Below are 27,437 nucleotides of genomic sequence, written 5' to 3'. Positions count from 1 at the left end.
CAACTGCAAGTACAACAACATCACTATTAAAACATTTTGAAGCAGATCACCGTGCACAATGGTGATCAAAAATCAAGGCCAAGAAGCCTAGAATTTATGGCACAAAGATTTTAGTCTCATGACTCCGATCAACATGACATTTACTTACAGCACTTAAGAGTACACAGACAATCTTCTCTCTTTTGTTTTCTTTTACAGTGCCTGATTTTCCTTATCAGGAAATGTTTGCCACCATCTAGATACTACAGTCCTAGCAAGATACATTTCTTATTTGGAATTCATTTTAACTCTGATTTGTCTCAACATCCTTCAGTAGTGCAAAGGGCTATTTTCGCCTTCTCTACATAATTTATACCTGGTGTTTATTCTCCTTCCCTCCCCTGTCTCATATGCACAGCATCACACTAGCCCCATTTATACTAATTTTTCTTAGTCTCTTTTTCTGGATTTGGGGGTTTTGATGTTTATGGAGCAGTACATTTTTAGTAATTAAGGAGATACAGACAGATAACAGGAGTCAGTGCATTCTTGTGTTGGTTGTACAACCAGACTTATTTATGCGGCTATTCCACTCTGTCCTGCCTCACTTTTGGCACTACTGTTCTATTTCAGAGACACAGAATGCATTTAAGATTTCATTCACACAAGATGAACTAACACTGAAAAAGCAACATTCTTACACCTTGTAGTAATAACACAGTACAAAAACCCAATACATATAGTATTGGCCCTCAGGCTTCAGCAATATGATTCTTACTTTTCATACTGTGTCAGAAACATTTTCTGTAGGTCAGTGGGTATAACTACACAAGCACTAAACTACCAGGAATCCCAAATTGCTGCCAAGTTACATTTCAATAAAAGCTTACTGAATCAAGACTTTGATGCTTCTGATGTAGATTGTTGAATAACTGATTTTTATTTCCTGCACTGCAAACCACTCTGGCAGTTCTTGAGATGTGTAAAAATTGCTTTTAACAGAACTTCACTAACAAGCAAAAGGTGTTAATGTAGATGGAAACCAAAACAAAATTCAATAAAAATCTTTCACTTCAATAAAAAGTAAGCCATGGGAACATTGATCATAATCAGTGAATAAATATGAAATAGAAATAACTTTATGGTTTTACATAATTGTATGCAAAAAAAAAAATATCCAGGGGTCATTTATATCAGTTTGTTTAAAATGCATTTTAAACAAATACTCTCCTATGAGGAAAAGCTGTTCAGCCTGGAAAAGAGAAAGTTCCAGAGGTACCTTTAAGCAGCATTCCTGTACATAAAGGGGGCTGCAAGAGAGAAGAGGGACTTTTTACAAGAGCATGAAGTGTAAGACAAGGGGGGATGGATTTAAACTGAATTAGGGAAAGTTTAGGTTAGCTATTAGGAAGAAACTCTTCATTGTGAGGGTGGTTAGGCACTGGAACAGGTTGCCCAGAGACATTGTGGGTGCCCAGTCCCTGGGAGTATTCAAGGCCAGGCTGGATGGGGCTCTGAGCAAGTCAGTCTAGTGCAAGGTGTCCCTGCCCATGGCAAGGGGGCTGGAACCAGGTGATCTTTAAGGACCCTTCCAACCCAAGCCATTCTCTGATTCTATGAAATACAGACAGGTCAGCTGGGATTATATAAGAGCTTGGCCCCAAATAATAATTATTCCTGGTGAATTTTGAAGTCAAGGTCTTTCAGCTGCTTTCAATCCAACAGGAGTAATTTTCATCATATTATCTCAAATAATTGATGTCAGATTATCTGAGGTCCTGTAAAAGATCCCAAACTTTGACATTTCACAAATTAGCAAGTCAGCTCTATAAACAGACATCCCATCCTGATCCAGCTGGATAAAAAGTAATTTAATTTACTCCCTATCTGTTACCACCTGCTTCAGGAGATTGTCACCTGCCAAGTTTTACTGAGAGGGATCCCTGTTTCAGAACTCTGAAGGCACTGCAGCAGTTCTCAGCTTTGCCACGCCACTCTCCTCCTGACCTGTCACCAACAGACATGAAGATGCATCCCTTTCACATGTGGACACAGCACCAAGTTTCTTCAGGGTGTTTCCAAGGTAAGGAGCATTTGAAGCTCTGAGCTGGCTCTGTGCAGGAGGCAGCATTCATTACTTTTAACAGCCAAGCTCTTTTTCCCTATGGAAGACAAGACAAAATGTGTCTCTTCAAGGGCTTCTGCCAGAGTGCCATAGAATTAGACCCTGGAGGGAAGAAGGAGCCCAGGAAAGGGCTGTGGGAAGTCAGGCAAAAATGCCAGGAGACCTCTGTGGGTGAAGAAGGAGCACCTCCAAACTCAAACACAAAAAGGAAGCATAGAGAAGGTGACATCAAGGACAGGTAACCTGTGAGGAAAACAGACACATTGTTCATGTATGCAGGGATGAGGTCCTGAAAGTTAAAGCCCAGTTGGAACCGAAGCTGGTGATGGATGTCAAAGACAACAAGAAATGCTTCTGTAGGGGACAAACAAAAGACTGGGAAAAATGTGAGCCCACTGCTCCCCCCCTCCACTTTCTACTATAAAATCTCACTCCATTGTTTTAGACTAGACCCAGTAAATAGAAGCAGCTCTGTACCTCTTACTGTACCTACCCTTCTTTTCTTTGTCTAATATAATTCCTATGATGTCCTTACATAATGTTTAAGGAGTTCTAGAAAAGGCAAAGGCACATGTGCTAAGGAAACAAACAAGTGGGGGTTTTGTGGGGAGTTTTTTGGTTGGTTTTTTGTTTGTTTGGTTGGTTGGTTTGACTTTTTGGGGGGTTTGTTTGTTTGTTTGTTTGTTTTCAAAACCTGTGAGCTGGTTTGGCTTGCAATTTCCTAACTGAAGAGGCTCAGCAAGGGAGCTGCAGAGAAATAGAAATCATCTTCTGTAAAATACTATCAGCAAATTTCCTTTGTCCTGGGGCTGATTTACCTTTTGCAACCCCAGCTACAGCCAGAAAGACACACTAGTCTCTTACAAGCTTTCTCCTTTATCTCTCTGCACCTTACAATGCTGTATTATGGCATTTAGATGTTTCACATGGTAGCATTTTACTGAGAGTGTCTTCTGACATCCACAGGCTATCACCTTTTGTCCCATCACTGCTTTTAGCTACAAAATAAGCCTAGGAACTACAGCGCCCTTCTCCCAGGGCTGTCAATTCAGCAAATAACACAGATAAAAAGATTAAATGTAAGTTGTGTGTGTATATTTGCACACATATGATCTATTATAATTTTTGAATGCTAAATCCTATGTTTTTTCACCACATAATACAAAAGGCTTTCAACCAGAGAAACTCACAATCTAAACAGACAGAAAAGAACACAAGAGCTTAAACAAAGACTCTTATCTTACTCTCTGCTTTTACAAAACATTTAACCTTTTACTTAGATAGACTAGTGCCAGGGCCTCACAAAGAAAGTAATGTGTTCAGGAGGGAATGGAGAAAGGGCACCTCCCTTCTGCAAAAGGATTGAGAAGGAATTTCAAACATTAAGATAAAAATCAAAATAAAATGGAAAAATGAGACAAAGTTATAAGCCAGAATTCTTTCATTACGTATTTAAGTGAACTTTCTCTGATTTCCCGTAATATACCTTAACTGCAACAATGTTGATTTGCTAAATAGATAGCCCCAGCCCTTAATGTATGAACTTCAACAAGTGAAATTTGCAAATTACGTGGCCCAAAATAAAATACACATTAACGTGTTTAAATTGGAGGTGAGCCCACAGAAACCAGTGCATCCATATTACATACGTAGATCTCAAACACAAGCATTTATTTTAAATTGTCCATTTAGTTCTCACTGACTCAGAATTACATAAGAGCCACCAAGGAACGGGCCTCTGGCAGCATGGACACATAAATCTGTTCAAGCACTGACAGGACTGTTAGCTGAGACCTCAGAAACCCAAAATCTGGGTCCTCAAGATGTGTATTTCCATATTTATCTCATCAAGCAGTTCAATCTCACTGGCAGGCTCCGAGGACAGTCTCTTTTAAGAGATAAGTTGTCAAAATACTCCTGCCAGGATAGGAAAGACCAAGGTAAATCACTAATGCCCACGGCAAATTTAGCCTGACAAGGCAGTAATCACTTCTAAAATACCTTTGGTACTAATGCACCAAAAATTTCCCATCATCCAACTTCGTGCCCTGAATCACCATAACTGGGAGACTGAGATGATCCCGGTTTCTACAGGACACTTAGGCTGATTTAAAGGCAAATAAATGTACTTGCTCCTTCACAGCAGTTCATGCCAGCCTATGATTTACACAGGCTGATCTGGCACACATTTACATTCCTGTGAGGGCTTTCTGTAGTTTTTAATCTTATCACTTCACCTCCCCCCAGTTATAAAAAGAGAATTATGGTATTTGTGTAACATTACAGAGGCACTGTCAGTTATGACAGTTAATTAAATAAAATAAATATTCAGAACAGAGAGTTGATTCTGCTTTATTAAGGTAAAGCTTTTTTTTCTTTAAACAACAAAAATTTTATCTAAAGCAAGGAAGACCTGGTGCAAAAACTAAAGCTAAATACAGACAATGATACAAGAAGTTATTTTAAAATATCTGACAATTAACACTTGTATAAAACCAAGCATGTGTTCCACAGCTTTTATTCCCTGCAGTCAAAATTCAAGCCTTTACAATTTGCCTGCTGAAAAGGTAACATGACCCAGCATATTTTTTTGTATTTAGAAGAAATAAAATTTATGGGCTGTTTTTACCACAGCAGTATGGAACATTCCAAAATAAGCTCTAAGAAAAAGTAATTAAAAATGTGAAGCTTAACAGAAAATGAGGCAAAGCCTAAAGCCAAAGAAAAACCTTGCTAAACTTATTCAATATTATTGAGATCTGTAATTTTTCTATGAAAAGGAAAAATGCATTAGATCACACCTATGTGGACAAGTGAAACACTTGATATGGTGCAATGCTGACATTTATGTCTATCTTATGGAAGTTAAGGAGAGGCTGGAAGAAAATTTCAGCAATTCCCCTTGCAAGCAGTTTTAAATAAACCTTTTAATTGATGACTTCAACATAATGAGTAGATAGACACTTTTGATACAAAATAAGAAATATAGCATATGGAAAGAAAATGCAAAAATTACAAAAATGGTGTAAAACTTATAATTATGGAGTGCAACATTGTACCAAAATGTGGAATATGCAACATTTTCTCAAGAAAGGATGTTCTTTAATGTTTGATTTTTGTATACTTTCAAGCTTTACCAACAAGATGGGAGATTTAATCTGTAAAACAGACAGCAGCCCACAAGTTCTAAGTGATGTGCAGGTGCTAGAAAGACAAATTACTGGTTGGTAGAATTGCCTTGCTAAGCTTTAGGGCCTGGCAGGTTTCAGTGATCTCACACCCAGAGGGAAGTTAACAAAGTTGGGGAGAAGGATTTACCACTGACAGCAGACACAAGGAATGCAGAATTCATGGGCCACAAGGACATTGAGCAGAATCCCCAAGATAAGGAAGAAACTAATAAACCTTACCCAGCAACTGTGCTGAACCAGCTGTGAGTGGGTAAAAGGTAATTCTGCAGGGGGAGATCCCAGCCACCAACTCACAGATCATTGACCCAAAAACCCATCGGCCCAAAGGAAGAGAAACACCATGGGACTGACCAGCATGAGAAGAGAGAATCATTAACTAATAGAAGGTAGAATACTGATTAATACAAGGATTATGTAACATGTAGCCAATGAACACTAATTCCTTTGTTTGCTAAACGTATAAATAGCAAAAGGTTTTGATAGCTGTTGTGCTTAATTTGCGGAATTCCACTGAGCACCCAGGCTTGCAGAACTCTGAAATAAAATCATCAATGTCTCTCACGTGTGATGTAATTAGTGATGCACACTGGGAAACAAATCCGATTTTTGTGGACAACATCCTGCACTTACAAAGATCCCTCAGAAACTCTGGTCAGACGGATGTATTTGATGGGGTATATTTGAACCTGCCAAGATAACAAGAAAGCATCATGCAAAGGACACGAATGGTAGAAACTAACTGCGTATTTTATTATTTAATAAAAGCTTTCTAAACCAATGGTCTGTACCAGAAGCAGGACATTATTTGTGCTAATAAGAAGACGTGTCTGGTAGCCCTTTTTTTTTTTTTAATAAAAGGGTGAGGGAAGGATGATACTTCAGGGACTCCCATTTTCCAGCACCATATCTGATCCTCAAGAAAAACTCGCAGAGCGCACGGGAGTGACACAAAACAGCGCTGAGTGGAAGCTGGGCCCGCTCGGCCCCGCGGCGGGAGCGGCGCTGAGGGCGGGAGCGGCCCCGGGGCGGGGCGGCGCTGAGGGCGGGAGCGGCGCTGAGGGCGGGGCGGGCCCGAGGCGGGAACGGCGCTGAGGGCGGGAGCGGCGCTGAGGGCGGGGCGGCCCCGAGGCGGGAGGGGCGCTGAGGGCGGGGCGGCGCTGAGGGCGGGAGCGGCGCTGAGGGCGGGGCGGCTCCGAGGCGGGAGCGGCGCTGAGGGCGGGAGCGGCGCTGAGGGCGGGAGCGGCGCTGAGGGCGGGGCGGCTCCGAGGCGGGAGCGGCGCTGAGGGCGGGAACGGCGCTGAGGGCGGGAGCGGCGCTGAGGGCGGGAGCGGCGCTGAGGGCGGGAGCGGCGCTGAGGGCGGGGCGGCTCCGAGGCGGGAGCGGCGCTGAGGGCGGGAGCGGCGCTGAGGGCGGGAGCGGCGCTGAGGGCGGGGCGGGCCCGCGGCGGCGGGGCGGGGCCGCTCCGCGCTAAGATGGCGGCGCGGACCCCACGTGGTGCGCGCTGGGGCGGGCGCTGGTGACATGGCGGCGGCAGCAGCAGCAGCAGCGGCGGCGGGCAGCGAGGGCGGGAGGAGCGACGGAGCGGAGGAAGACGAGGTGGAGGTTGGTGGATGCCGACACCGAGGCGCTCCCCAGCCCTGGGGGAAGGGTCCGGCCCCCCGCGGGGCGTGGCCCGGCCCCGCTCCGCCCGGCCGGAGGGGCCGGTGACGGAGCGAGCGCGTTTCCCTGGGGCCGGCGGGTTCTCAGAAGCCGCAGCGGTGCTGTCCCCACAGCTGTGTGGTTCTGGCTGTTCTTCCTCGGGCGTCCCGGAGAACGGCGTGGTCAGAGTGCGAGTTTCCAATTTCTATTGTTTCCTATCGCCATAAAATCACAGAAGGGTTTGGGTTGCAAGGGCCTTTAAAGTTCATCTGGTTCCAAACCCCTGCCGTGGGCAGGAACACCTTCCACTAGACCAGGTTGCTTAAAGCCTCATCAGGCCTAGTCTTAAACACTTCCAGGGATGGGACATCCACAGATTCTCCGGGCAATCTGTTCTAGTGCCGCACCCCTCCCTTCAGTAAAAAAATATTTGCATTAATGAAAATTTCAGTGTCTAATCTAAACCCACTCTCGATTTAAATCTGTTACCCCTTGTCCTGCCATAACAGGCCCTTGTAAAAAGTCCCTCTCCAACTCTTGTAGGCCCGCTTTGGGTACTGGAAGGTGCTGTAGGATCTCCCCAGTGTCGTACTGATGCTCATTTTTAAAGGGTGAAAAAAGTGCTCCCCCATTGCTCGCTAGGAAGAAGAGGCCAGGAAATTCGGGTGTCCATTATTCTTATGGAATAGTGGGTCACTAATCTTCCTTGGGTATTACAAGAGTTCTGTCCCTTGATAAAATGCAGCATAAACTCCACGTTGGGGTCTGTTTATCCTGAAAGGCTGTGTCTTTGCTGTTCTTATTGGTAAAGATTGATTTTGGGGAGGCCTTTTCCCCCTCCCCTCCCCCCCCCCGAGTTCTGTAGTATCTGTACATGTTCTGTTATAGCTGTACATGATCAACTTTTCTTGTAGGAGCAACTGGTCATGGTTGAGCTATCAGGAATTATTGATTCAGACTTCTTAGAAAAATGTGAAAACAAGTGCAAGATTTTGGTGAGTGATTACAGCAGAATAGGAAAGGGGTAAGTTATTATGCATGTGAACAAGGGAGTGAGGCTGCTTGTAAATTTCTTGACGTTGATAACATTAGATCAAATATTTTATAGAAAATTATGTATGTGTCCTGTGCTTGGCTGCATGTTGTGGGCTTTCTTTCAGAAACAGCATAAAGTCTTTGAATATATTATTGCATAAATATAAGGATACTTTTTCATAAGTATATAAAAGCTTGGACCAGTATCTTCTCTGATTTCAAGTTCTAAGGTAGTTTTTACTTAAATTATGTATTGCACATGTTAAAAAAACATAATTGTTAATCACACTTCTTCAAACAACTGGAATACAGCAGACCAGTAAAGCAAAATATTTAAGCTTTGTACTGTATTTACAATGGGATTTTTTGCAGATATGTCCTGGCATTGTTCAAGTCTTCTAAATTATAACTGGGTATTAAGCATTTTGTAAACAATTTTGGATGTAGTTTGCTTCATTGTAAGGTTATTGTAGGAATCTGGTTTCCCTGTCCTGTTCCTTTTGAGTTTTTTAATCACTTTATCTGTATAGGACAGATTTCATTTGCCCTTCAAAACTTACATAGACTCCGAGAGATGTATAGATAGTACAAGTACTTCTGATTTGCAAATACTTTCTCTAAGTATAGGCTGAAAAGATGGAAGAGAACATCTGAGTGTGCCACTGATCACAATATATGTGAGTGGTAAAGTCAATTCTGAATGTCTCAGTAGTAGGAATACAATCAAAATTCATAAAGTATTCATCTTTGGATGGATATGCAGGTTTCCTTCCTTGATCTCCTCTAATTCTCTTGAAATTTGTTACATGTATCATTCATACTGATGACGGAATGGCCACCAATGCTTTGGTTCTGCTGGAGGGATTCATTTAAATGATGCACTTTGAGAGCCCCTTGTAATGTCACTAGTAAAAGGTTATAGTGTCCATACTGTGTCCTGGCTGTATCCACATCTACTTGGGTTCACTCTACAGAGTAAGCATTCCTTGAGGCTTTTCCTAAGGCACAACTGCTGTTAAACCCTTAATTAAAGGGCCTGCTCTGTATTACTCTGTTTAGCAAGTTTTCTGTGATGCTGGTGGCATCAGGGGAAGACGGTCTCCAAGTCTGCATAGTCCACAAAGGAATGCAAATCAGCCAAAGAAATAAAATTTTGAATGTAACCCCCCCACACACATAATGCTATTGTTTAGTACTGATGTGTTATTAATTGTATTTATTTCTTGTAGAAGGAAAAAACCTCACAAAAATATGTTCTATGTGTTAGCTTAGTGTTGCTGGTATTCTCAATTTATGCAGAAGAAAGTGAATCCTAGAGCTTAAATCTTGTTGATGATGCACTTTTGAAACACAAAAATGTATAAGAGGAAAATTGCACAAATTCTATTAACCTGTGTAATATTTTGTATTTTATGCAATTTACCACATAATGCCTTATCTTCAAAACTTTTAGTGTGTGCTTGTCTTCATGTCCTGAATAATTCTGATGCTCACAAGGTACTATTCAAAGACCTTTTGCCTTAATTAGTGTGTTCTGTTCAGACATTGATTTTTAATCAAAATACAGTATATAGATATATCTTACATAAGAAAAATGGGATGCTGGCTTGTGTATTTGGAAAACCTGCAATCTAGAGGAGGGGAGTGAGCTGATGGAAGTGCTTCCTTACTCTTTCACTACTTTTTTAAAAAAAACAAAATAGCAACAATTTCCAAATCCATTACAATGGAGACACACAGTAATCACAGAAGCTTCTGTAACCCTGCAGTGGCACTTCCGGTACTGATGTAATGCCTTATGCTGGACTTCTTCACCCTTTGCATTTTCCAATTTTAAAGTTATTCCACTTTCTAGAACTTGTATTAATTGAAGCTTAGAAAATAACATCATCTGCATGCAAACACCTATGTTTTTGTTAATTTGAAATGGAGGTTACACTAATTTCCTAGGGGAAATAACAGCACTAACTTATATAGACTGTTGGCTGCAGCTTGATCTGAATTTATTGTAATATACTAGAGCATTTTCTGTACAGTTTTATACCATAGGTTTTATTATGATTACAGAAAGAGTATTTTCTGGTTTTTTTTTTTTTTTATTTAATATACTTAAAGGAACATGTATGATGAGGAATTGATATAATCTGGACTCTACTATGACTGTCTTTGCTGGTTTTACAGTGAGAAATGCACCTGGGCTAATACAGACCTGACATTATGCAATTTTATCCTTCTTTACATAGGGAATAGAGACAGAGAGGCCCATTTTACAAGTGGACAGATATGTATTTGCAGGAGAATATGAAGGTAGGAAAACTTACGTGAACACAATCTCTCCCTTTTCACGTGACCCAAGGAACTTTCTTAACATCAGGTGGTTTTACTGCAATTGGTCCTGTGAGATGCTGTAGTTTTGGGTAGTTGTATAACACCATGTAGAGCAGCAGCAGGCTGAGTTCACTGCTAAATTAACCATGCATCCATGGTACTCCCAGGGAAAGTATGTCTGGAAGCTGACTCTGGGGTGTACCAGCTAGTATTACTGCAGACAAAAATGTGGGATATAAAATGCCTTTAAGTGCTGTTGTCTCCTATGTAAGCAGGACTTACATGTTGTGCCATCTGTAGTTCTCTCATTTGCCCTGTGGTGACAACACTGGTCTGGAAGAAAATGGTCTGGGATCCTCCCTTGTAGTGACTCCAATGACAGCAGATACTCCTGCCTGCTCCAAGTTCCTTACCAGTGCTACACCTCTGGAGTGTGGGGGCTGGAAGTCAGAACATTCCCACAGCTGGGCCAGTGGGCACATTTTCTGCAGCTGATACAAATTAGTCTCTAAAAGTTTTTCACTTTGTTTTTCATAGATGCCTTGGGAACCTGTGTGGTTTTTGAAGAAAACGCAGAGCAAGGTAATTGTTGTGATTTTATGTTCTGTTTGTTTCAGTAGCTGGGGAGATTAAACATAATTATCTTGTTTCAGTTGCTAGTGGAATTAACGATAACGATTGGGGTCTGGGTGTTGTTTTTTCTCCTCTCTTCTTAGTAGATGCAGAAGGCAACCAAAAAGTACAGCTGAAATACAAGTGCCACACAGTGAAGAAGTTGAACATGACACGGACCCTTCTGACAGAAAAGAAGGAAGGAGAAGAGAATGTTGGTGAGTGATTCTGCTCTTATGTATGTGGACATGAGTGGATTATGCTTAATCCACAGGCAGAGTCAACCTTTATTAAGTGTTTGATCCAAGAGCATGCAGGAAGTTAAAGGAACTTTCTTCTTTAGGCACCATATATGTATATTTAAATTAAAAAATGAAATACATTTCTGACCAGTGCTGCCTCCCTAAATGGCTAGTAGGAAATTACTACAAAGAAGTGTAAGAGCAGGGCAAACATATGCTGATGCTTCCTGCTATGTTCTTCTGTTAGCTTTAGGTTTTAAAATCTGAGGTGCTGTTTAGTAGTTCTTTCTTGATTTTTTTTTTCCCCCTACTTCCATAATTTTTTCTAATGACTTTTTGAGTCTCTGTAATTGTTAAAAAGAACTGAATTGTACTTACTGAATTTACAATTGAATGGAAATGAATTTAAAAATTAAATTTAAACATTTTAAATTACTTGCAAAGACATACCTAGAAGACCATTTATATTGATTTTCACTCTGTAGGCAGAACTTGGGGTTCAGATGCTTTCTTTATTTTTTTGTACAGCAGTCAGTGTTTTTATATAGTCAAATACTAAGTATTCTACCATATATAGCAGTATTCATTAAAACTGTCCTACTGCTTTTAGCTGCTTTTTTCACTCAAGTCAGTGTTGTTGCTTCATATTTTAAGACTATATAGCCATTTTGCCTTAAATATGAGCAGTCAGCTAGACACTGGCCATAGGAGGTACAAAATGAAATGTCATCTAGAATCTAGCCAAACATCAACATTCTTATCAACACCACATACCAATTCTCTCTGGAGAATTAATTATGTAATATTAAACTGAAATAATTATTGTGATAGTATATGTAATATCAAATTGAGACTAGAGAGGATTTTGCTTAATACAAAGGCCTTTTTTATTCTGGAGCAGCAGTACTGATGATAAGTACTGAAAACCACTTTGTTTCTGTACCATGACAGGAATTTAACTTGTGCATACAAAGTAACTAAAACATCTTGTGACTTTACAACATGTACTGAGTAAAAATCAAAATGGGAGTGGAATCCCATTTCTATTTGGGGTTGGTTTCAACCCCAATAAGTTGTTCCAACTTATTGTTACACTTGAGTTAAAGAGAATGTAAGAACTTGTGTCCTATCTCTCTTGTTGTCATTACCTATTGCCAGAAGATCTAATATTTAGGTGAACAAATATTCTATCCTCTTCATTACATTTTGAAATATTTTCTCTGCATTTTGATTTATGTTTAAGTTTTTTTAAGAGCCTAAGGGTGGCATTAGACACCTAAATACAATGGGAACTGCCACACTGGATCAGAGGAAAGATCTTTTTAGTCCTGCATTGTATTTTCTGGTAGTAAATGAGTATGTGAAAAGTAATAGGAGATGCATGTACATATCTTTCTGTTCTAAGTGATTCTTTTACTTAGACGTTGGTCTGGCTCAGCCTTATTAACAGTGAACTTAAATTAAAAACTGCTGTTAACTTCTTTTGTCACTAATAGCGTTTTCTTTCTTCACATCAGGTGGAGTAGAGTGGTTGCAGATCAAGGACAGAGATTTTTCCTACAGCAGGCTTAATATGATTTGCAGTTTTCTGCCTGAAAAGGATGATTCCGAGGAGTCAGCTCAGGCCCAAGATAAACTGACTGAAGAGTCCGAGGGAGAGGTGAGTGGCAAAGGCAATTCTAACATGAACTGTGACCTGGAAAAGCAGCACACCTTGGAAATAGATGCCTCTATTCCTCTGCCTGACAGCTCTGCTTCTGGGGCAGAGGAATTTCCTTCTGGAAATGCTGCCTTAGAGGATGCACCTCCATGATATTAGCTGTGATCTTTTGAGGATTTCTTCATGGAATTAATGGGCCAACTTTTATAGGCCATGACATGGTTTCCACCTTCTCTGAAAAATGAACAGTGGAAAGACAGACATTATGTTTTTGTGCATTGCTTTTGTGCTTGAATTATAGTGGGAAGAGCTTAAGTGTTTTTTAAAATTACAGACTGGAAATGTATGTATCCCTACCTCAAAACTGAACAAGTGGAAATGGTTACATAATTAAAAGAAACTCCTAGCTTAGAAAAATGTTGATGTATTGCACAGTCTGAAACATTTTGTAAAAAGAAAGAAACACCATTGTTTAAAATAAAGACCTGAATTTTTCAACTGTAGCTTCACCTTGTGTGTTGTATTCACCTACATACTCTGCTTTTGTACTGCAGTTATTGAAAGAAAACAAATAAGTGTGGCTTTTATTGACTGAATACTCATCAAATTGCATAGTTTAGATTCTCTCTAGTCTCTTTTGCCTCCTTGATGGAGTTTAGAAATCATTCATATGGGAAGAGCTTTAGGGGGTCTCTCATCTAGCTTCCTATGTAAATAGGGTCAACTATTCAAAATTCAGGGCAAGTTGGTCAGGGCTTTGTCCATTCAAGTCTTGAAAACCCCAGTAAATGTCAGCAAATGAAATCCAGGTCTTAAAGAGGCATCTGTCATGCCGCTTCTCCCATTTTGTGTACAATATAATGCGTGTTATACAAAAGGAAGTGTGGTCATCCTGTTTTTCCTCACGGTAACTTCTTGTCTCTAAGTCTCTAATCTTCCTCTCTGTCATTTTTCAGAAGGGTTTTATGCTTATGATCCTGTACTCACGCATCGGTGGTTCCCAGACTAGTCCATGTGACTATGCTGTGCCACCTAGGTAGTCTGTGGGTTGATACTGCTACATCATTTATATTGCCACACACTGTTCTGTATCACAGTTGAGTGTGTGGTGCACTCAGGTTAATGTTTTCAAAACCACATCAATTTTAAAACAGAAAACATTTTCTCCCTGACCCTTCTTTCCTGCTTTTCTCTGCCTCCCTCAAAACAGTGTAACTGCAACAGTGCTGTGAGGATGAAAGCACCTAATTAATTCCAGCATAATTGTGTAATACTTTAATTAGTAATGATCAGAGGAGAAGCTCACCTACAAGGTTTTTCACAGCACAGCATTAGTAAAGAGAAGCCATTAAAATGGCAACAGTTTCAAACCATCAATCCCATTATTCTCTTTTTTTTTTTTTTCCTGTGTAGAAGCAATTTGAATTCTTGGTGAAAGGGAGGCAGGGAGAGGAAGAAAAGGGAACATGTTCTTGTGTGCCTCCAGCCTGGGTGGTGATCTTTCACATGGTAGTGTTGCATTTGAGGTTTCATGGAGACCACACAGCCATCCCTCTGGGTTTAACTGCAACCATGGAAGTTTTAAAACATCATCATTCACACTTGATTTGCGTGGTGCTGATAGAGGACAATTATAACTGGAACGATGATCCTGGGAATACACAGGCTCTTGAGTGCTGGAGGGAGGGTTTGCGGTGCACATGGTGGCAGCTGAGCCTCCTGCAGAGAGGGGTTTTTGCTATGGCTGCTTCAGCCACTGGGAACAGAGCGGTGCTTCAAGAGTTTGTCCTCTGACAGAAGGCAAACACGGCAACCTTCCCATGGTTTTGTTAACTGGCTGCTTAGTCTGGCACTATGTAGGTGAGGTTTTATTCCCCTATGTACAAGGAGTATTCCGGCAGCATTGGTTTCTGGCCTTCTCAGCCTTTTTTTTCAGTGCTACACTGAAGCTGTTTCTTTGTTGTAGTTCATCTGGTAATCAGTATTATTTTTCGAAAATATTTTATGTATATCACACACAATGAGTACATTCATAATAATGCTGAAGTTTATTAATATTATAAGTGTCATTTCTAGTGGTCGAGCTTTTGTTTCTATTATTAACCCTATATTTTGCAACCATACAACCTCTGGGTGAAGAACCTTTTCCCGATATCCATCCTAGCCCTCACGACACAACTCCAGGCCATTCCCTCGGGTGCTGGCACAGGTCACCAAAGAGATCAGAGTCTGCCCCCGCTCTTGCCCTCAGGAGGAAGCAGCAGACGGCGGCGAGGTCTCCGCTCCGGGCAGCGCAGCCCCTGCGCGCCCAGCCGCGCCCCCGGCACGGCGGAGCGGAGCCGCGCCCCGCGCATGCGCCGCGCCCCCGGCACGGCGGAGCGGAGCCGCGCCCCGCGCATGCGCCGCGCCCCCGGCACGGCGGAGCGCAGCCGCGCCCCGCGCATGCGCCGCGCCCCGCCCCGCTGCCGGCGGACGTGACGCGCGCGGCGGCTCCGCAGGTCCTGCCGCACGTGAGGGCAGCGATGGATGCGCTGGACCGGGTGGTGTGAGTGTGCCGGGAAACCCGTGTGGGAAACGCGAGCGGGCGGGAGTGGGGGAGCCAGCAGAGGGAAAAGCCTTATGGGAAACGTGCGGGAATGAGGAAGCCGAGCGCTGCCGTCTTTTTGGTGGTGGCCAAACAGCCCTTACTCAGTTGGTAGCTTAAAATAACCGTGGTGACCCTCTGGTGTTGAATCTGTGTGTTCCCGTACACCTGAGGGAATTAATTTCTGAAGTTTCAGTAATGCCCAGCGACAGCATGGGGAGCGATTGCCATAAACTAAAACACAAGAAGTCCCACCTGAACGTGGGGAGGAACTTCTTCACGTGAAGGGTGACAGGGCGCTGAACAGGCTGCCCAGGGAGATCCTGGAGTGTCCCTGTCTGGAGACAGTCCAAACCCACCCGGACACATTCCTGTGCCAGCTGCTCCAGGTTACCCTGCCTCGGCGGGGGCTTGGGCGCAATGATCTCCAGAGTCCGTTCCACCCCGGCGATGCTGGGATCCCTCGGCGTGGGGATATTGTTTGTTTTAAATAAGAAAATAAATTAATGCTTTACTGAGAAGATAATCTAGTGGAGAACTGTAATTCTTAAGCCACGTAGCCACAGATATGTATGAGGTCTGTGCCCCTGTGAAGGCTGCGGTATTTCACCTGGTTCTTGACAACAGCTTTTATTTTCGGGGTCGTTGGTGGTCTTTGAGGAACTTCGTTTTTTTCTCACAAGCAAGTTTCTGGCTTGTTGAGGGAGCTGGTGTGAGGGGAATCCTTCAGCCTTGCAGTAGGCTGGGAATTCTAGTACAGCTTGAGCTCTAAATTAGCAGAAACTAGAAAGCACAAGATGGTAAAATCACCTTTGCTAATTTGAAATGACAGAGAGGAAGAGGAGTGGCAGGAAAAACACATTTACCTGAGACAGGGCTTTTGACATTGATTGTAATTCTGCAGGTTGGGATTAGTTTGAGTCATTGAAACAAGTTACTTGAATAGTTAGTTCCAATTCTTGTTTGGCTTCACTGTTTTCTGTAGTGTCTTGTTACATATATTAAGCTTTTAACTTTTAATTTATTGTTACAGAAAGCCTAAAACTAAGAGAGCAAAAAGATTTCTTGAGAAGAGAGAACCCAAGCTAAATGAAAATACAAAAAATGCTATGCTCATAAAAGGAGGAAATGCAAATTTAACAGTGACTGAAGTGCTTAAAGACATTGTAAGTTGTTGGATGTAGCATGCAATCTTCCTCTCTCGTTTTTATAATTTTCTGTCTCTTCTGCACAATCAGTATTTTCATACTCTCCCTGTACCCTGAATCTCAGAATGATGAGTACTCCAAAGGTGTCATTACCTGCTTCTAAATGGAGATTGTTTTCTTCCAGTTTCTGCTTTGCCAGAAGTTTTGAGCTTGCTCTCTTATTTTTTCACATTTGTCTAGTATATGAGGTGAAGTGTTGCCAAGTCTGTTTGAAAGCAAGAGGATGAAGAGGATTAGGTACACAACTGGGACTGTGTCACACAGCTAAGTCATATCCCAGAATCCTGCAAGCTGACTGTGTGTATTGATAGGGAGCTTTTAGCCCCTCCTGAGACTAAGTTACCAATCTTGTCTCCTAACTCCACAGCTCAAATTATTATAGCTGTTCCTACACTCATTTTTCTCTTTGCTTTATTGTTTTCCTATTCTTTTATGCTTCTATAATCAAATTGTTGTTCTCTTCCTGTTTTTTCTTATGCTACTTAGAAGCAGAGGGATTGCTTTGATTCCAGCTGTTTCTCAGTTAATTTTTTATTTCTCAATTTCTACAAATAATTTATTGTGCAGTTAATTTGGAAACAAGATTGTCACTATCTTGAAGGGTTTTACTATGAGCAGGCCTTTTGAGGTACCTTCTAGTCTGCTATGCATGGTTATTGTTTCACGTGATCCTGTAAACTGTTGGGTTGTAAAAACAACAGTGCTGTGCATGTTAGAGATGACTTGCAGTGACTTTGTGTTTTGCAGTATGCTGTGAAGAAGCCTTTTGCTGTACTGTATAAAAGGTAAGTGATCTGACTTTGACATCTTTGAGTCTTCTGACTGACAGACATAGTTTCAGGGCATAAATAGAGATGCAGGCTAGCCTGGGGGCTTGAGCAATGACCATGGTGCAGAAGATGACTGATCATAATTTTCAACAGACTGGAAACAAGCTACGTGTGATCAGTGTTGGTGCTGAGCCCTGTTCTGTGGCAGCTGTTACGGAGCAGGATTTGCCTCTAAGTCTTGTTTGAATTGGGAACACAGTGTCTGTGTGTGAATGTAGTGCAGAAACAACTGTAAATCGTTGTCTAAATTTAATGAATTAACAGACAAAGGTAGTTACTCATAGTGCCACTGGTGGTAGTAGTGGTGGTGGTGTTCTGCAGGTCAGGCCCCAGGAGACAGGAAATGTGTAGTAAAGTACTTAGAATAGCAGTGATGGCACTAAAGCGTTCTTGGCAGTAGTAATATGACTTGTGATTTGAACTCAAACTGAGTCTTTACTGCTGGAGTTCCTGGCAGAATGCAAGACTTTGTATTATCAGAGAATTAATAAGAAGCGTCTATCTGGGCCTGTTTTTTGGGGTTTTTTTTGGGTTTTTTAAACTTTTTTCTTTCTCCTCCTCTCAGGAAAAATATTACCAGGCCTTTTGAGGACCAAACAACATTGGTAAGTATAAACAATGCTTTCTCTTACAACAGTTTTAAACAGGTTATCCTTGTGTGCCAAAAGATGAACCATCAGGAAAGAAGAATAGCCTGTCTGAATAGAGCTTTGCCTGGAACTAAGGGGTAAAAAGAGTATATCAATTTTGGAAGAGGCAGGCCACTCAGGAGGACCACAAAGATGTTGTGAGGGTATGCAGGGAGAAAATTAGAAGGGCCCGAGCCCAACTAGAACTTAATCTGGTTACTGTCACGAAAGACAATAAAAATATTTTTGCAATTAGATCACCAACAGAGTGAGGGCTAAAGAGAATCTCCATCCTTTACTGGATGCAGAGGGAAACACAGGGACAAAGGATGAGGAAAATGCTGAGATACTTAATGCCTTCTTTGCCTCACTCTGTAATAACAGCACCAGTTGCTGTCTGAGTGCCCTGAGCTGGAAGACAGGGACAGGGAGCAGAGTGAAGTCCCCATAATGCAGGAAGAAATGGTTGGTGATCTGCTACACCACTCAGACAAATACATCTGTGGGGCCACGTGGGATCCATCAAGGGTGCTTGGGGAGCTGGTGGAAAAGCTCACCAAGTCTCTTTCAATCCTTTAGCAGTAATCCTGGCTGACTGGCTAGAGGCATTTTTTTAAAAGGACAGTTTTGCAGTGTGTGTGTTGTTGCAGTATATGCAGAGCACATTCAAAGCATTTGAGTTTTTTACATCTCTTTAATAAAATTTACAACTATTAGGGAGTGCACAGATATCAACACAGTGATTAACAGAACTGTATGAGCACATGTTTCAAGGGGAGTCCCCTCTGCTCTGTTCTTGGCCTGTCTAGAATCAGCATTTCTCAGGGATCTGGTGGCAAAACTCGATGCTGAGGTGTGTGATTTGTACATGCAATTAATCCAGCCTCCCCAGGTATCCCTCTGACCTCCCAGAGGGGCAGAGTGCAATGTCGTCTCTGAGCTGCTGCTGTTGCAGGGTGGGAGATGAAGTGTCCTTCTGTGCTTCAGAGTGCCAAGTGCAGGTGTATACTTGTGGGAAGCACTGTATAAGTTGTATGTGTGTGTATGTCACCCTTGATACACAAGACAGCTGCCTTGGGAGGCAGAAGTGCATAAAAAGACTTTGGAGCTGGACATCTTTAGAAGGAACTTCTGTAATGACATTGACATGAAGTTGCTCTGTAGTAGGACTCTTGTGCCAAGTGCAGATGTTGTTAGCTTGCTGTTGAGGGAATTAACTGTTTGTTTAAAAGCTGTCAGGCAAAGCCAATATGCTGCATAAAGCTTAGTTGGGAAATGGCAATGAGACATTCAAATGGTAGCTAGCTTGACAATACTTGTCAGTCAAGGAGAAGTGGTTGAAAGTATCTTGTGTAAAAACAAATAACCAGGAATTACAAGAAAGGGTAATAGATAAAATGGCAAGGAAAAAAAATGCCTGACTTGTATTTTAAAATGCAATGGTAAATAAAAAAAAGAAATTATTTGAATCTTGAATCCAGCTGTCAGTTTTAGCGTAAGTGCTGAAAAACACTCATGACATGCTCAAAACTCTTCTGCTAAGTGCAGTTGCCCTTCTCATTAAGTAGCTCCTAAACTCATATGTTTGTGCCATATGTCTTTGCAGAATATTTTAAACCCTGTGAACTGCAGCTGAAAAGTTTGATTATTTTCTTCAATTGCAGGAGTTTTTTTCCAAGAAATCAGATTGTTCTCTGTTTCTCTTTGGCTCCCATAACAAGAAGCGACCTAACAACTTGATAATAGGTAATAAATCTCACTTGGGTTTTTATTGGGATGATAGGTGTAGTTTTCAGTGAATATTTAAATAGCTGGATTTTCTTTTTTTACTCTTACAGGTCGCATGTTTGACTACCACGTGCTAGACATGATTGAGCTGGGCGTTGAGAAGTTTGTATCCCTAAAAGATATCAAGGTAAGGAATTGCTGTAAGGAATTCAGTATTTCAGCGACGCCTACTGGTGGATTTTTTTGTTACAATTTTTTCTGCAATTTTCCTGAAATCAGTCAAGTTGTTTAAAAGAAGTGTTTCATGCAGTGTATGAGGATTGGCAATTTGTGTACTCTGGAATGTTAATTTTATGCTCTGCTTTTTAATTTAGTGTGGTTGGTCTATTCTGTCCCTATTGATCACATGTCTCAGCACTTTTTCTTTCAGTGTTGAATGACTGGTAGCTATTAAATTAATTATATGTTCCCTGTCTGAATTTTTGTTGTTTTAAAATTCTTATTCCACAGAACAGTAAGTGTCCTGAAGGGACAAAACCTATGTTGATATTTGCTGGTGATGTGTTTGATGTGAATGAAGAATACAGAAGACTGAAGAGCCTTCTTATTGGTCAGTATTTTGATTAGTTGGGCAGTAGGATTGCATGGATCTATAATAATATGATCTGTTGGGAAAGGTTATTTTGTCAATAAATGCTTGCTTATGTTCAGCACAGAAGGAAAACAAGAATGAGCACTTGTAGGTTTCATGTCACATAAAGTTTACTAATCGTGATGACTTTTAAAGGGAGAAAAAAAGAATGCACTAAAAGACTCTGAAGATGAAACTTCATATTCATCAGAGTTCATAACTTTGGTTGTGGGAAAACTGTCATTTTCCAAAATGTCTTGGCCTTCTAATTGTACTGGGTGGTCATTTTTCTAATCAAATAATGTTCTGAAGTATCTAAATTGAAATCAGTGGATTAAGTTCAGAAAGTGGGATATTTTTGCTTACAGAAAAGTCAAATCAGTCCAATTCAGCTTCTGTTTTTGTAATGAAAGCATTTTTTTTGGAAATTCCACCAATTCTAACAAGCATGCTGTTGCTTAGGATATTTGGAGAGAACAGGTGCAGTGAAAATCAGCTGTAGATATGTTGTGCCTTAACTTTAAGGCAGGCTTGGAACTTAGGAAACAAACAGGCATGATGTTTTTTATTATTTCAAAGTTGGAGGCTCTGGAAGGTAACACACATTGTAGCTTTAAAGAAGCTATATGTAGACATAGAAGTTATAGGATATTGTGTCTCTTGGCACTTAAAAAATAAAAATGCTTCATGCTTGGAAAAACTAGATCTAGTAAGTAGGGTGGAGTGATTTTTCTTCTTGATAGTTTTCTTAAAAGTAGATTAGGTTTTTTGTTTGGTTTTTTTGGTTGTTTTTAAGCTCTGGTAAAATACTGAACTTGGCCCAATAAGAACAGTCTTGTTCAATTCTTGGGTTTCTAGGTAAATGATTGCTCTTTAGAAATAGACCCCCTAAAAATGGGAAGTTTTTCCCCTAGTATTATTCCTTAAAGCAAGATAATTCATCTGGAATGAGACTGAAAGGGAGCAGGAGAGGAGTAAATTTTCTTCCTCTCAATACAGCTGATTGGTTCTTGGGGATGGATGAAAGGGTGGTAACTGAGCTTATACGTCTTTGAAGATGACTAAATGCAAAGATAAGTGAGTTTTACTGCTGCATGTTTGTGTCACTGTAAATGAGTATTTACACAGGAAGCAGGTGCTTTTTCTGAAGTGTATCCTTGTTCAGGCATCTGCACAGTGATGGGCATCCAGATGTGCTCAAGCAGCCCACGATCAAACAGCTGAAGTGACAGACAGGCATAGTGAGATAGTTGCCAAATAACTGAGCAGTCCTTCCTGTTTCTCTTGATGTTCACCTGTCTTTCTCCTCTCCAATTTGTTAGCCATTAATGACTTGGCAGTCAAATATACTCCACACCCAATCTTTCTTCTTGAACATATGCCAAGTACTCCAGGTCTTAATTATCCTACTGAGTTCTGTGAAACACCCAAATGCAAAACAATTGACAAAGAAAAAGCTTAAGGAGAATAAAGGCCTGAAGATGTCACTAACAAATTAAAATTTGGGTATCAATTCATGGGTATGAATCTGACCTGCTTTAAAATTGCCCTTAACCAATAAGGAAGAAGTGACTTGCTCCATTTCTGCAGAAGATGGTACCCTTAAGCTGCTACTCTTGCTAAGAAAGATACAAGAATTTATAGCAACAGCTGCAAATATTTTGTTGCTGTACCAGTATTGTTGGGATCCCAGAGGGAATATCAGATAGCTGACAGCTTCTTGTTGCCAAAGCAGTGTGATGCCAGTCATGCTGAGGAACAACCAAGCTTTCAGTGGCTTTTGTGATAACAAAAGAGCTTATGCATGTTTGGACAATCATATTACAGCAGTTTCTTGGTAAAAGTGAGGGCACGGGTGAATTATTGTCTTCATGGTAACCAAATGCTATAGTATGGTTAAACTGTGAAGTGGAAGAAGCTGTTTAGGAGAAATAAATGACAGATACATTTTCTTTGGAGACCTGGAAGAGAAAGACATACCACTTTTTCTCTTGGTTTTCATTGCACTCCGACATGGTAGTGTAGTTCATTTAAATGATGTAAGTCTTGGAATGCATTTAATTAATTTCTAATAGTTATTTATGCCTGCATCTATAACATGTTTCAACTCTTACAACGCTGCCTGCTTATTGTTAGTTCTGTTATTGCACATCTGTTTTATCCTAAAAATGGCCAGACCACTATAGGGCATGCTTATACACTTTCTAAAATGTTGGTTTGCAGATCTGCGCAATTTTAGATTGGCTGTTACTTTGGTCTTCAAACAGCCTTCCTCACACGGACTCATTTTTGAGTGTTTGAAAAGATTTGAGGGCTTTTTCTGGCCAGGAAAGGGGATGGCTGGGCAATGTTTAAACTGCATTCATGCTAACCAGGGCTACATAGAATACAGTGTAACCAGCTTTTGGATATGAATTGATACAGAAGGAGTTACATTCCAAAATCAATTAGGAATTAATCTGTAAATAGAAAGGTCCTGAAAAGCTCTCTGTATGAAAGAGTAAATTAAACTTTCTGGAAACATGTTTGAGGACAAGGAGGAGAGAGAACTAGGAATGGAAAGAAAGGAGAAAGCAGGTCTCTAGTCCAACCAAAGCAAGAGTTGTAAATTAAGAGTATGTTTAAAAAACTTCAACTCTCTGGGTGTACTGAAGTGTAAGGTTTCTGCAGCTGTTCGGTGTTGCCAGGAAACAAATTCCTGACCACCTGCGTTTATGGGAAGAGATCATCCTGTGGGCAGAAAGATGTATGATGCCACAGGAAAATATGAAAGGGAGGTGTTGCCAATAAAACCACTGTGAATGTAAGCTTGTGTACCTGCAGAGAACTAATTGAAGGGAAAAAAAAATATGTGACGAGTGAACAAAATGTTTTATTTGCAACTTTTCCTCTAACTACAAGTTAGACTTGAAATAAGAGAGTATTTAATTGACCAAGAAAGTTTCCTGGGCTTACTCCATCTGTTATTTGCCAGGCAAACTGTGTTTTGGATGTCACTCCAGTGCTGATACTCTTTCAAAAAGGTAGTGAAGGAAAAGACAAGTAGCCAAGGGATCTGAAAACAGGATAGAGCAGAAAAGAGTGATGTGTTTTGCATCTGTTAGCAGTTCTCTTATGTTTCAGCATTGCTCTGTCATGTTTATTAGCACACCTTGTTCCCTTGCTCAAGGTCACATTCTTTCTCCACCCTCTGCATATGTTGGACAGATTGCTGTGCTCATTGCAGGCTCTCTGATTGCACAGTATATTTTCATAGCCTGATATAAGAATCTTGCTAGAGGCAGCCTGTTTTGTATTTAACCTGTATTTCAGTGTTCTCTTTGCAAACTGGGCAAGTATTTGAAGTGTCTTATTTTTGTAGATGTGTTGCTTATTAATAGAGAAAACATTAGACATAATGACAAATACTGCTTTATGTAGAGGACAGAAGTACCTTGTTGTGAGAGAGATATGAAAGAAATTATATATCTCAACTTTTTCCCAAAGTCGGAGAGAGAAAATGTAGGAAAAATAGTCAAGGTGCAGTTTTGACCTGCTGTGTACTGGTTTTGATCCCTCTTTCTGCTGTTCCAAATCCGGCTATGATTAAGATTTAAGTATGAGGTTTGAATGATGTCTTTAAACAGATACCTGAGGAAATGGCTTCTCTGTACTGGTCTGTGTTTGTCCGAGCATTGACTAGCCTAAACACCAAATAAGATAATTTTCCCCCCTGATATTAGAGATGAATCTTTATAACAGACAATGCAATTATTCACATTAGCTCAATAACGCTACGTTACTTGTCTGAAAGTGTATTTGCTCTTTTCCATGCACTTGTGTATAGGAAGTATATATATATATAGGTAGCATGTATATTCCTGCAAAATTATCTCTGGCAGTCACTGTACTCCTGTCAGGATATCCACATACATTTGGATTCACCAGTGCACACCAAAATGTGCGATGTTAAATTTCTGTCCTGTGTATTGGCCAAGCTGCAGTTTTAAGTAGGGGGGGTTTTTAGTGAGATTCCTGTTTCAAAATGGGCCCACATCACATCACCAATTTGTTACAGATATCGGTTTGTTTTATTTTCAGCCAAGAAACATGCCATTTTTTCCTTTTACTCTCTCAGATTTCTTCAGAGGTCCTACTGTGCCCAGTATTCGTCTGGCTGGTTTAGAGTACGTTCTGCATTTCACAGCTGTAGATGGGAAAATTTACATGAGAAGCTACAAGTGAGTATCTATTTTATCTATTTGTCTGGGTTTTGGTACACTTGTCAACTTTAATCTGTAGTTGTGAAATTGAACTGGCTTGAGCTGCATCTAGAACATGCTATGAGTAGAGGAGCTCCAGTGTAATTTGTACAGCAGAAGAAAAGCACTTGAGCTCTAGGTCTGCTGCCTCCTTCCTTGTCGAGCTCCTCCTGGCTCAGGATTGCTCTTTCACATGGCTTGGCTGGTAAGGTGGTGTGAATTAACTCAGTGAATTCTGGGTGCTGCCTTAGCCTTGATGGCCTTAGTCTGTTCTCAGGCTGATTTTTACAGCTCCTCATTTAGGTGTTTGCCAGGGAACAACAGGAGATAGGCTGCAGACAGAGATGCACAAGATAAGCCAGCAAAAGGCAGGACAAGGAAATCTTTCTTGTTGCATTGGTGTTCACCCTCACAGTCATTCCCTACCTTAGGAGACTGTGAACATTCATAGCTTTTGTTCAATGTGATTTTGATTTCTATTCATACAAAATCATTTTAATCAGCCTCATTCTTAAAAACAAAGAACCGAAACACTTTCTTCAGATAGTTATTTTGCTATAAATTATAGTGAATATTTTTATTTCTAATCATACCCAGGGTACTGTTTTGATTTTGAAAAGTAATTTGGATTTCACGGTACTGGGGCTGAATTTTGAAAGTGATACTGATTATACTGGTCATGTTAAAAAAAAAAAACAAAAACAAACTACATTAACCAGGTCATATTTTGGATGTGTTCGAATTGTAATGGGACTGATTTATTATAAATTGTTATTGATGGATGCCTTTCTCAATAATAGAATTAGTGGTAGCAGTTGATTTAATAGTATTTTGAACTGCAGGATTGAACCTGTTGAGGAGATGGATACATCTCTAGCACAGGAAACAATGTTGATTTTGGTTGGTTTTTTCCTCCCAGAGTGCTTCTGAAGAAATCTGGCTGTAAAATACCCAGAATTGAATTGGAAGAGATGGGACCTTCATTAGATCTGGTTATGAGGAGGACACACTTAGCCTCAGATGACCTTTATAAGCTGTCTCTGAAACAGCCAAAAGGCCTGAAGGTATGTACCTTGGGAAGGGCATTGTTTTCAGATCTCTCTGTGAAGAAGAGCAAGAGCAAAGGCTGAAGTATTACTTGTTGTGTGTTTGACTAGAGCTTACTTTCATCGAGGCCAGCTGACATTCCTGGGGCCACAGTACTTCTGTGGTGCTCAGCTGGCAGCCAGGCTCTGCTCTAGAAGCACACAGAACACACAGCACAAATCTTAGTCTCTCCAGCCAATGTATGAGTTCTTACTTTTGGATGCTTCTCACCAGAGCTCCTGGGATTGTACTCAGAAATATTAACATTGTTCTTCCCTTACAGCCCAAGAAGAAAAAGAATATCTCCCATGATGTGCTTGGTACAACTTATGGTCGAATCCACATGCAGAAGCAAGATCTTAGTAAACTGCAGACACGGAAAATGAAAGGCTTAAAAAAGAGGCCAGCAGAGAAATCAGCTGAAGATGGTGTGGCTACTCCCAAAAAGTCAAAGTCAGCTTGATAGTCGGGGACAGCTTTGAAAACTCCTTGTACTTTCAAATTTAGAATATATGTTCTAATATAAATTGTCAGACATTAAAGACTGAGCTGCTGTTAGCTTTAGTTTTGTAGCAAAAAAACTTTCTAATACTTTGTCATTTTAAAGGGAACGTTGGGGTATTGAGCTTTTACATGGAGCTTGGTTATTTAAAATTAAAAAAAATATGATAAAATTTTCTTTGTTTTCCAAAGCTGAGTGTTTGTTTCTTGGTATTAGCAATATATGGGAGTCAAACAGGTGACTCATTTCCTGTTCAGTTTCACAGAGTGAATTTGAAGGGTTTTAAAATTTTAAAATTCATCTGGTTCCAACCCCCTTGCCATGAGAAGGGACATTTTCTATTAGACCAGGCTGCTCAAGGCTCTATCCAACTTGAACACTTGAGTCAAATACCCAACTTGAACACTTCCAGGGATGGGGCACCCCCAGCTTCTCTCGACAACCTGTTCCAGTGCCTTACCAGGCACACGCAGAAGAATTTCTTCCTAATATCCCCCATGCTTTGTGCTTTTAACATAGAGGCATTTAAACTGTGTCTCCAATGAAGCAACTTGATGGTGGGAGAGGCTTAAATACCTCTGTGCTGCCCTTCAAGTGCTCTCCTGCTGATCTGCAATCCCTCTCCAGGCTTTGGGCATCTCTTGCTGGTATCAAACCAGTCAGAGTGGGATGGATTGAGTTCCCTTCCCCCCGTCTTATACTTTATATAAGAAATGATAAACTTTAGTTTTATTGCTGCTTTCTTGGAGCCCTAGATCAGCCCTTACACATTCTGTGCAGGACCAGAGCATTGAATGTGCATAATATTATCTGCATAATATTATAATAAATGATATATACATACCACAATAAATGAACAACTTTTCTGTTCATTTATTGTTTATGTATTTCAGGTTTTGCACAACTGCAACACTCAATACATTTTCTGAAGTGTGAGCTCAATGCATGTGTGATGGCCAGGCTTTGCTTCTGACTATTGCACTGGCAGAAGTGGGTGTGCTTAAGGTGCTTTTTACTGTGGTCATCACCATGGTAGCAAAGTACCTGATATTTACTTTAGGCATAAATGAAACCTTTACAGGTTGAATTTCAATCTTTGCTGACTGATTTGTGTCCGGAATGGAAATATGTGAAGCAACCACTAAAGGTCCATTTTTTTCAGATATTTTTTCTTCGTACCCTGCTTTC

At 40.8% G+C, this 27,437-nt stretch overlaps 3 protein-coding genes across 4 annotated transcripts in view; all 3 read left to right on the top strand.

Annotated features, from left to right (window-relative positions):
* AMD1 (adenosylmethionine decarboxylase 1) overlaps positions 1-6,073 on the top strand; it is a 34,479-nt gene extending 28,406 nt beyond the window's left edge. Inside the window, exon 9 of the mRNA XM_021555519.3 lies at positions 1,886-6,073. Within this exon, the coding sequence (XP_021411194.2) occupies positions 1,886-1,939 (54 nt within the window). The 3' untranslated portion in view covers positions 1,940-6,073. The remainder of the gene's footprint in view (positions 1-1,885) is intronic.
* Positions 6,074-6,736: 663 nt separating this feature from the next.
* Positions 6,737-13,313, top strand: GTF3C6 (general transcription factor IIIC subunit 6). 2 transcript variants are annotated; one of them, XM_021555495.2, is made up of 6 exons: positions 6,737-6,897; positions 7,848-7,928; positions 10,212-10,275; positions 10,834-10,878; positions 11,016-11,126; positions 12,668-13,313. In XM_021555495.2, exons 1-6 carry the CDS (start codon positions 6,817-6,819, stop codon positions 12,961-12,963), a joined length of 678 nt encoding a protein of 225 aa, XP_021411170.2. In that variant the 5' UTR covers positions 6,737-6,816; the 3' UTR covers positions 12,964-13,313. The 2 variants fall into 2 exon arrangements, with proteins under 2 accessions (XP_021411170.2, XP_021411169.2); XM_021555494.2 differs by having other exon boundaries at positions 11,013-11,126.
* A 1,932-nt stretch (positions 13,314-15,245) lies between these two features.
* Positions 15,246-26,439, top strand: RPF2 (ribosome production factor 2 homolog). Its single transcript, XM_021555477.2, has 10 exons — positions 15,246-15,355; positions 16,428-16,560; positions 17,350-17,387; positions 17,998-18,037; positions 19,726-19,807; positions 19,900-19,976; positions 20,300-20,399; positions 24,538-24,640; positions 25,581-25,725; positions 26,031-26,439. Exons 1-10 carry the CDS (start codon positions 15,333-15,335, stop codon positions 26,208-26,210), a joined length of 921 nt encoding a protein of 306 aa, XP_021411152.1. The 5' UTR covers positions 15,246-15,332; the 3' UTR covers positions 26,211-26,439.
* The last annotated feature ends 998 nt before the right edge of the window (positions 26,440-27,437 follow it).

The sequence above is a fragment of the Lonchura striata genome, chromosome 3 (assembly GCF_046129695.1).
Source record: "Lonchura striata isolate bLonStr1 chromosome 3, bLonStr1.mat, whole genome shotgun sequence".
Lineage (NCBI taxonomy): Eukaryota > Metazoa > Chordata > Aves > Passeriformes > Estrildidae > Lonchura > Lonchura striata.
Note: the sequence above shows the minus strand (reverse complement) of the source record. Positions and strands in the feature narration are given on the sequence as shown.